The 9,295-nt window shown below is 41.6% G+C and overlaps 1 protein-coding gene across 3 annotated transcripts; it reads right to left on the bottom strand.

Moving 5' to 3' along the window:
• Positions 1-2,125: 2,125 nt before the first annotated feature.
• EDF1 (endothelial differentiation related factor 1) lies at positions 2,126-8,941 on the bottom strand. 3 transcript variants are annotated; one of them, XM_044661236.1, is made up of 5 exons: positions 8,643-8,941; positions 5,887-5,938; positions 5,282-5,388; positions 3,778-3,871; positions 2,126-2,699 (listed from the first exon to the last, which is right to left on the bottom strand). In XM_044661236.1, the coding sequence occupies exons 1-5, from the start codon at positions 8,718-8,720 to the stop codon at positions 2,638-2,640; spliced, it is 393 nt and encodes a 130-aa protein (XP_044517171.1). In that variant the 5' UTR covers positions 8,721-8,941; the 3' UTR covers positions 2,126-2,637. The 3 variants fall into 3 exon arrangements, with proteins under 3 accessions (XP_044517171.1, XP_044517172.1, XP_044517170.1); XM_044661237.1 differs by having other exon boundaries at positions 5,291-5,388; positions 8,643-8,940; XM_044661235.1 differs by having other exon boundaries at positions 5,228-5,388; positions 8,643-8,906.
• Positions 8,942-9,295: the final 354 nt, after the last annotated feature.

The raw sequence follows: 9,295 nt of genomic DNA, 5'->3' as shown, positions 1-9,295 counted from the left end.
TATTTAATGCAAAAGTTAAACTTTTGAAATTCATTTCTGTTGACAACTATTTTCTATACAAGGTAGCTTCTCTTTTGGTTTTGAAATGAAATTTCACTGAATGAGATAGGCCTTCTTGTTCTTTGAATAAATACACTTTGTGGTGTTGACTTCAATTTTGCAGAAATTCATCTTTAATCAATGAGAATGTCACAGGAAGTTTGGTGGAAAATGGTTTGTATTAATACTTTCTAGTGGACAAATTTAAAATATATATTTTCTATCACACTATGGATATTTAGGCAAAAGACCAATCAGCAACTCTACCTTGGCTTGAACATTAGAGACATTCAATGTTTGTCCTGGTGGCACCATTTTTTATGTCTATTGGCAGGCTGTGAAATGATTCTGAAGGTAGAACTGTTCATTATGTATATGCTAGGAAACTGAATTTGCAGACTTGCCAAGAGGCAAATGGAGATCCAATTAAAAAGTACTGGGAAAAAGCCCTCTGGTAATAGACCAAAATGAAATCATAAGACAGGGAATAACTGACTCAGCGAGAGTATCAGACTAAAGGGATGTGGCAGGTTAGTAAGCACAAGGGCATTTCTGTTCAAACAAAAATAAAAATAAACATAATGCAAAGGTGCAATAGGATTGTAAGTCAACTCTTTTTCCCAGTCCATCTATATCAGGCCTCTTTTAAAGAAGGTGCAAAGAAGCTGCAAAATTACAAGGAAATGGAGAGAAAAAAGCTCAGCCAAGGGTACAGACTGAAGGCAAAAATTCAGCTTAGAGAAAATAAAGGTGAGGAACAATATCCTGCCTTCAAAGACCTTAAGAATTCTCCCTTCTAGCAGAAGCCACCACCAGCTTCCCTTCTGTTCATAAAGGATAGAGCTATGGTACATAAGGACCCTAAGAGGCATCATCTACACACAATGAAAGAAAAATTCCCCAAATATCATTTTGGGACTTCAGTAAGAGGGAGGAAAAAAGGCAGTAAGAGGCCAGGGATATGGATAGGAGTTAAAACATTTTCTGGGACTCTCCCTGCCAGTGAATGCCAGTCCAGTTAAGCTCACTAGTGCATCAAGATGCCCCAGGAACTTAGATCTTTGAACAACACTTACGGATAATTCTAACACAATCGCCTCTTTCTCACTATTGGTAAATGACACTTGAGGCCTCTTTTGCTTCTGATGTCCTTGGTTGGCCCTTAATCTTAAATATACTCCACCTTTTTTGGGGAGGGGTACGATGACCACAACACTATGATAAAGTCGGCTTTAACACACTCTGCATTGGATGTATAAGAAAAACTAAAATCTATCTGGCTGGATTAAAATCTCAAATTTTTTTCCTTAAACCCTTACTTTCTGTCTTGGAGTCAATATTGAGTATCAGTTCCTAGGCAGCAGAACAGTGAGGGCTAGGCAATTTGGGGTTAAATGGCTTGATTGGGGTCACACAGCTAGGAAGCACTTGAACCCAAGACTTCCTATTTCTAGGCCTCTATCAATCCACCAAGTCACCTAGCTGCCCCTCAAGTTTCTTTTCAAATACATAAGCTTCTCTGCTTTCTGGGTCTGAGACTTATCATGTGTTGTGTGTGTTATTCCTGTTGGCTCCAGACTTATCATGGATAGTGCCAAAAGAACTGCCAACTGCTTGTAGATACTTGGTTTAAGAAAAGTTTTATTTCTACTCCATTTAGAATGGGAAGCATACAATATGGAGTAATGTCAATTTACCTTGTTCTCATACAGTAAATTGCATTACCTCCTGCCAGAGAAGATTTAACTGAGCAGAAGAATTTTCAAGATGAAAACAAGATGTGTTCTTGGCATGTGTCTGAATCTATCACCCAACAACTTAGGCCATTACATTTTCTCTAGTGCTAGAGGCCAAACACAAAAAATTCCAAAATGTGCTGCTAATTAGAGGGTCAAGTTGAGACAGTTCTAGCTGCTTTCTCTGGGTCTAAGTACAGGTCAGATCTAACTGAAAATATATTTAATGAACTGAGTGTTTTGTTTTGGTTTTTTAGAAGGTCTAGATCTATTTTTTCATACTTTGACAGCAGATTCTGAGAAAGGTCCGGTTTCAGCAAACTAAAAAGTAACTCTTTGCCACAAACAAGAAGGGTAACAAACTTTTATTAGTTTCTCTTGAAAATGCAGGCTAGGGAGAAAAGAGGTCACTTACGTTGGTGACACATTTGCACTCTTTGCAAATCAGGGAACAGGATCCCTGGATGCCAAACAGATATAACCCCCTCCACACTAACCCTCCCCTTAAAACATATTAATTTAAATTGATCCCATTTCAACATATGCCCCAAATGCCTCAAAAAATTATAACTGCTTCTAGAGAGAGAAACATTTTCTGACAAAATTAAGAGGATTATTAGTTCTGGCTCCTCAATCTTCAGAATAGAAAGGGGAAAAAAAAGTCAGGAGAATCATTTAATTTGCAAGGTTTTTGTTTTTTGTTTTTGTTACAGCAGGTATAGATTTGGAAGGTTCCTCCCCCAATCAAGTCTGATACCCCTGTGTTCTGCTTGGCAATGTGAAGAGACACATTGGTTCTGGTGGTGAAGGAGAACCCGCCAGACGAGATCAGTCTGAACGAACTGATTTCGAGGCTTTGTGTTCATTTCCCCTTTGGTCCTGTCTCAAGTGGCTTTCCAATGTCCTTTCCACGAAGCTTGAGACCTAAAAAGAGAAGCGTTAGGCTCTCTGAAGATTTCACCCTACCCTCGACTTACACAGCTTTCAGACAAAACAAATGGCCAAGCAGCTCAGCAAGTTCTTTTCAGAAGTCAGACTTTCAAAACAGCCACTGGCATTAGCCCATTTATCAGTCACAGCCCTCCTCCAACTATTCACTTTCCTGCCACCCTGCCTTGCTAGACTAATACTCTCTAGCATGTGGTACATATTCACTTCCTCCTCCAAATACAGAAAAACAACAGGCGGCCATACTTTTCATCTCATGAATAGGTGAGATGAAAAGTATGGCCGCCTGTTGTACTTTGTGCTGATTATTCCATGGCCAGTTTAAAAGATCCATGGTTACTTCTGATCTTAAGGAGAATTTAACTTAACTTAAGCTTAAGGAGAACAATCTAATTCATCAGAGTTAAGGGAATGTTTCTTAAAGAACTAAAGGAAAACATTCTGGCTTCTTTTTCACCACTACTCAGAAAGGTAGTGGCAGAAAAGTAGGATGAAGATGCTTCATCCTGGGTTGTTAGGGCTTTAGCTGTGAAATGAAAATAGCAACATTTGGGCTCAATTGTGAAGAGAATGATCCTGATTTAACTATCAGGGAACCTCTGATTCAGAGGCCTCTGCAAATAACCCATGGACCACAGTGGGGAGAAACAATAGATCTTGGAATGAGGTTTCTTTTCCCTTAGTCCCTAATGAGAGGCCTTTGATTTAGGAATAATTTTGGCAAAAAAATTTAAAAGATAAATCCCAAAGGGAAGAAAACTAAAAGGTACCACTCCCTCATAAGTCTTATCTTGAAGCAAATTTTCTTTCATTCCCTAAAGTCTCTCAAACTTTGTCCTAAGCCAGACTAAAGGCCAATATTTTCATTTCTAGAAATGAAGCTCTTAGTAATACTGAGATACTGCCACCACTTCTAAAGATAGGGAAAAAACAGCTCTCTTCTTCCCCACCCCATTAACTTTACTTTTTCCCTGTGACTATATTGTTATGGGTAGCAAATGGAAAATACAAGCTCAAGTGCCATACTTTAGTGGTCCATAATAAAGATACTCACCAATGGCTCTTTCGATCTTGCCCAAGACCTGATTATTAGGAATGGCCCGTCCGCACTCATAGTCAGCAATAACTTGGGGCTTTTCATTGATTTTCTAAAGAGAAGATGTGCTTTAAACACATCAGTTCAGTAGAAGAAATTCTCAGAAAGAAACAAGCCAATACATCCTACAAATTTCTTCCCGTTCTTCAAAGGGGATATGAGTTGATAGAAGACATGACTATATTCAGGGAGCTACTGTAAATTTTGGATCATAGATCTACGAGCTGAAAGGGACTTCAAAGGTTTAAACTCTTCATTTTAAAGATAAGGAAATCAGGCTTGGAGAGATGGGAGGTCCTGGGTTCAAATCTGACCTCAGATCCTTCCTAGTTGTGCAAGTCACTTAACCCTAACTGCCTTACTGTTCTTCTGCCTTCAATCCAATACTTAATACTGAGTCTAAGATGGAAGGCAAGGACTTTAAATAAATAAATAAACAAACAAACAAACAAACGAATGAATGAATAAATAAATGAACAAATAAATAAATAAATAAATAGATAGATAGGTAGATAGACAGATAGATAAATAAATAAACAAACAAACAAACAAACAAATAAATAAAGATAAGGAAATAGAAGTCCAGGGAGGTTAAGTCACTTGTTGACTATCACACATGGGTTTGAAAACAACAGAGGTGTTATTTTAACCTAGGACATGGTATTCTTTCCACTGTACTTCACTGCTTCTGGTGCTAGATAAGTGGTTAGGTTCAAAGGGCTCAAGACACTGGAAACAGAAGAACTCTAGTTAAGGCAATGAATACAATCATTCAACATGATCATGGGATTCTTGGCAGTTAGCTATGAGTGTCTACTATGTGCAAGGCACAATGATACGTGAGGCTATGTAATCCCAACTGCCTAGCTCTTACCTCTCTTCTGCCTTGGAACCAATACTTAGTATTAATTCCAAAATGGAAGGTAAGGGTTTAAAAGAAAAAAAACAGAGCTCATTAAGGGGAATTACATGAACTAAAGTTGGGAAGCTATGTTCTAATTGGGTTGTGGAGAGCCTTAACTGCCAACATGAAGAGTTTGTATTTGATCCCAGAAACAACATGGTTAGGTTTTTTTGGGTCAGCAAGTCACATGCAAAGATCTATAGCCTGGGAAGATTATTTGGCAACTGTATGGAGGACTGAGAGAAGGAAACCTAGAAGCAGGGAGACCAATTAGGAAAGACCATGTAATATGCTATATGAGATAAGGTCCTAAGGCAGCAAAAAGAAGTTATAGTTGAACTAGATGTTCTATCTTGATTTCAAGGAGTCTTGGTTCAACAAGCAAGAACACACTGATTTCTCTAGTATGTATTTGGTGTGTTCAATAAATACTTAACAACCAACACAGCTATTCTTCTAAAAACTCCTATCACTGAGATGAATCTCTATTTACTAAGTACTTACTGTAGCCAGATCCTTCTGTGTCAGTCCCTTGCTCTGCCGGCCCTGTTGGATTACTTTGCCCACTTCTAGAGTGACTCTGTCATGGTGAAGTTCTTCAGTCTCTCGATCCAGCTTGGCTGTGTTCTTCGTGATGGAGTGCTGTTTGTTTTGGCCAGCAGCCCCTATGCACAAAATGAGAGAAGGTAAAGAGGGTTGAAACCGAACATAAGGAAAGCCTTTTCAAAATGGTGAATCAGATTCACAGTTCTCCAAATGCTATTAATGTTTACAGTATGAAACTAGACTGTCAAAAGAGTCTTCCTAGGGCACCAACGTGGGCAAAAGGTGACTCTCTTGGCCATAATCTAACCAAAGCTGCCTCTGCAAGTCACTCTGATGTGACCATATTATTACTTCCTATAAGTCCAAGAAAAATAATTGCCCAGGCATGTCAGAAATTCAACTGTCAAGTAAGTCCTCTGCCTAAAGATTAGATAGCTCTTTTACCATGAACTAGTAATATTAATTTCTCACCTGAAGTTCTCAAGAGGCAACAAGTGGAAGTGAGTGCATGAACTCAAATGCATGGGAGCATGCACACACACACATATGTAAGTGCACACACATGGACTCCCTAATATACAGCTTCCTTTGGGGACTTAAAAAAAAAAATCACCTACATTTCTTGGAAGTCTCCACATCTTCTCCTCTTCTCTGAGCTGCTAAGATGGCCTATAAAAATCAGAAGATATTTTTAGATCAGAATTGTCTTGCAGCATCTAGTATGTATTCATTTAAGCTACTAACTAGACAATTAGCCCCTTCCTAATCACTATTTCTTTTTAGAAAACTGATACATAATGATGTCTGGTTAAATAGTCAAAGCTACTAATATTAAAATCCTCCATGGGCATGTACTTTGGAAGTTCACAATAAATTGCTACCAGATGAAAGAGAAATTGCTTCTTTGGAGTAGTCGGTGTCCTCGGGGTTGGTGAAAGCAGTAAATTTCTCATCCACCTTCAGTCAAATGGCACTGAAATTTTCTTACAAAATGAGACAACTTCAGACACTGCTCTGATTATAGTTTCACTTGATGTATTTGACTTGTTCTCTAAAATTTTCATTAATATTCAAAAGAACAAGAATTCTTTCTGAAGAAAAAATGATAGATTTTAATCTTAAGTCTGTCTTGAGACCTGCGAACATTTTGATGTTTCTGGTAAAACTCAAAAATTGCTTACTTATGAACAAGAAAAGGCAAAATACATGTGTATTTTAGTTAACTCTTCTGATGGCTACTTATAGTCTTAAAATCTTGTGAATGTAATAAAATCAATTTAGCCGTCACTTGAACAAAATTCAAATCATAAGTCAGCCCAAGCCTAAACAATATGAGGCCTCCACAGCTAATCATAGAAACAGAAAAGAACTGTTTATTCTTAAAGACTCTTTCCCTGGGACACAAAACATAAATAAAAATAATGTATTTTCCCTTTAACATTTTTAATAGACTGGCTTCTTAATTAAATTCAGTAAGCAGAGTATTATTCCCCCAGTTCCTATTATGAAAAAAAGAAAAAGAAAGGTCCCTGCCCTCAAGGAGCTTATTTGTATTGGGGAAAAACATAAACCACACAGATAAGTGAATGGAGAGTAATTTGGGAGGGAAGGAGGAGTCAACAAAGGGGATCACTGGGGGTGGCAGCTGAGTAGAGTGGAACAAAGCTAGGAATTATAAAAAAACAGTTAAGGGGGTAAGAGCTTTCAGGACATGGGAGACACTATGTGCAAAAGGCAGAGAGGCAAAGGCAGGATATGGAAATACAAGCTGATAATTGATTAGGAGCTCTGTAACACTTTTAATCCTCCCCTCCTATACCTGCACAAGAAAAACTTGGTTTTCTTTATACTCGGCCATACTCCAGCAATAGAAAGATATTGGGCTTTCTTAATTAAGGAGGATTTTAAACATAGAGTTACAGTGAAGATTCAGACCATTAGCACAGACTAAAATCCTCCTTAATCAGTGGGTGAGCTTTTCTAATTCCTCAACCCAGGTCAAAGGATCAAAGAGATAGGACAACTGTGCCAAACAGCAGATTACATGGTTGAGTGATGAATGGAGCTAATAGCAGCTTCTCTAACTTTTAACACTGAATTTCCTCCATTAAGTAACCATTGCTGACAGCACCTATGGGATTATTCTTTACTTCCCACATGCCCACCCCAAACAACTTTTTAAAAAAATTATGAAATAGGGATAAATCTCTCCTCTCCTATTTCAATATGGAAGTAACCCTAAATTCTCAAGAACTACATTAATACTGTACAAGTTCTGTCAGAGCCTGCTAAACTTGAAAAGATTTGTGAGCCATTAGCAATTTGGGTATTTGCTGTTCAAAAACCAGCCTAGTTAAAATTCAGAAAGTAAATCATCAGTAAAGCATTGGCCACGGTGGTTTATTAACTGTCTAGGAAAGCATAAAAATATCTTTTACCAGGTATTTCTTCACAACTGTCCTGTGAGAGGGATGGTAAGTATTACCTCCATTTTACAGAGGTGGAAACTGGGTCGTAAGGAGCCCTTGATCATAAGCCTATAATCTCAGGGCTACTCAGCAGTCAGAGTTGCTATATCTGAAGTGTAGAGAAGCCACCCCCACAGATGAAATCACAGACACTTGAAGACAGTCTCATGAATGAAAACAGAAAACACACTAACTACCCTTTACAAAACAAAGATACCCCTGGTGCACTTGGGAGTAGTTCCTCTCCCGAACTAGGCTGATGTTATCGATCTCTCTAGGGCCCAGCAGAAGGCCCTGCGGCCAGGAGGCAATTTGGCACAAGTTTGCTGAACCGACTCAAACTTGGGCTCATAGTTTTGGCTTCGGAAGAGGCCATCCTGTGCAATCCTTTTATTTTACGGATGAGGAAACTGAAGCCCAGGGAGGTTAACTGAAGTGCCCAATGCATGAGCCCCGGCTCCAACTGAAACCCGAGGTCTCTCTTTCCAGGGCCCCACGCAGTGGGGATGCCAAGGGAAAGGCTGCCATCATCTCCTGTCCCCTGGGCCCTCCTCGGCCCCGGGGCTCCGAGACAGAAAGGGGTCCGGAATGGCGGCCCTCGTCCAGGCCTTCGGCTCTCAAGCTCTGGGGCTCGGCACAGGCCAAGCCGGGCCGACATCGTTCTCTTCTCCGCCCCGGTCCCCGCGTGGCGACGCCGCGACCCGGGGAGAGCTGTCCAGCCCGGAGAAGCATCAGGCCCGGTGACTCAGCAGCGACTGCAGCCGAGGCCTCAGGCCCATGGCGTCGGGCCCCGCGAGCCCCAGCCGTTCGGGGAACCCGCAGCGGCAGACTGCCGGGCAGGCGGCGCGGCCTGGCAAGCCCCGGGCTCGAGTGAGGACGCGGCAGCGGCGGCCGGTGGGCCGTACCTGCTTGGACTTGGCCTGGGCCGCCGTGGGGCCCTTCTTGCGCAGAACCGTCACCGTGTCCCAGTCGCTCTCGGCCATGGCGGGGGCGTGAGGGGGAAGTCTTCGCTCGAGGGGCAGCCGGACTCTGGGAGCAACGCAACGCAACGCAACGCTCCGCCAGCCTCGATCGCTCGCTACTCTCCTCGCTCACCGGCCGCCCTACGTCTGCGCGGTCAAAGAAACCACACCCCGCCCTTCGGACCGCGAGCCGCACCTTTCGGCCCCGATTGGCCAATAACAAGAGAAGGAGGCCGTTGTTTCCTCCAGGAAGTCGGGGAGAATCTGCACTGGAGCTCGACTGAGGAAACGCCTGGGGTAGGGGTTGGTGAAGAGCGGAGGCAGGGGGAACCGAGAAAGTGGCTTGCACTTGGCAAAACTACCCCATTCCAGCATGCAATTCGATGTATGACAGGTTTAGAGAAATTCAGTGGCTGGAGAGGAGCACTACAAAGACCAAAATGCATTTCGACTTGTTAACAGCCCCTGGTAGTTGGGCGAGTCTGAACGAGAGGCTTATTGGGAATTGTAGTCTTGGACAGGTGTTCTGGTTTGGCTTCGAGGTCCAGTTGCCTAGTGTGTTGTTCTTCCACCTACCCGGTTTCTCCTCCTTGTAT

This window comes from Gracilinanus agilis, chromosome 2 (assembly GCF_016433145.1).
Source record: "Gracilinanus agilis isolate LMUSP501 chromosome 2, AgileGrace, whole genome shotgun sequence".
NCBI classification, from domain to species: Eukaryota; Metazoa; Chordata; class Mammalia; order Didelphimorphia; family Didelphidae; genus Gracilinanus; species Gracilinanus agilis.
The sequence above is the reverse complement of the archived record's forward strand: the minus strand, read 5'-3'. Positions and strand labels throughout refer to the sequence as shown.

Coding starts and splice junctions, on each gene's coding strand:
- EDF1 (XM_044661235.1), bottom strand. CDS start 8,720: ATGGCCGAGAGCGACTGGGACACGGTGACGGTTCTGCGCAAGAAGGGC. Junction 3,872..5,227: donor CACAGAAGGATCTGGCTACA/GTAAGTACTTAG, acceptor TCTTCTCTTTAG/AAAATCAATGAAAAGCCCCA. Junction 2,700..3,777: donor CAAGATCGAAAGAGCCATTG/GTGAGTATCTTT, acceptor TTCTCTTTTTAG/GTCTCAAGCTTCGTGGAAAG.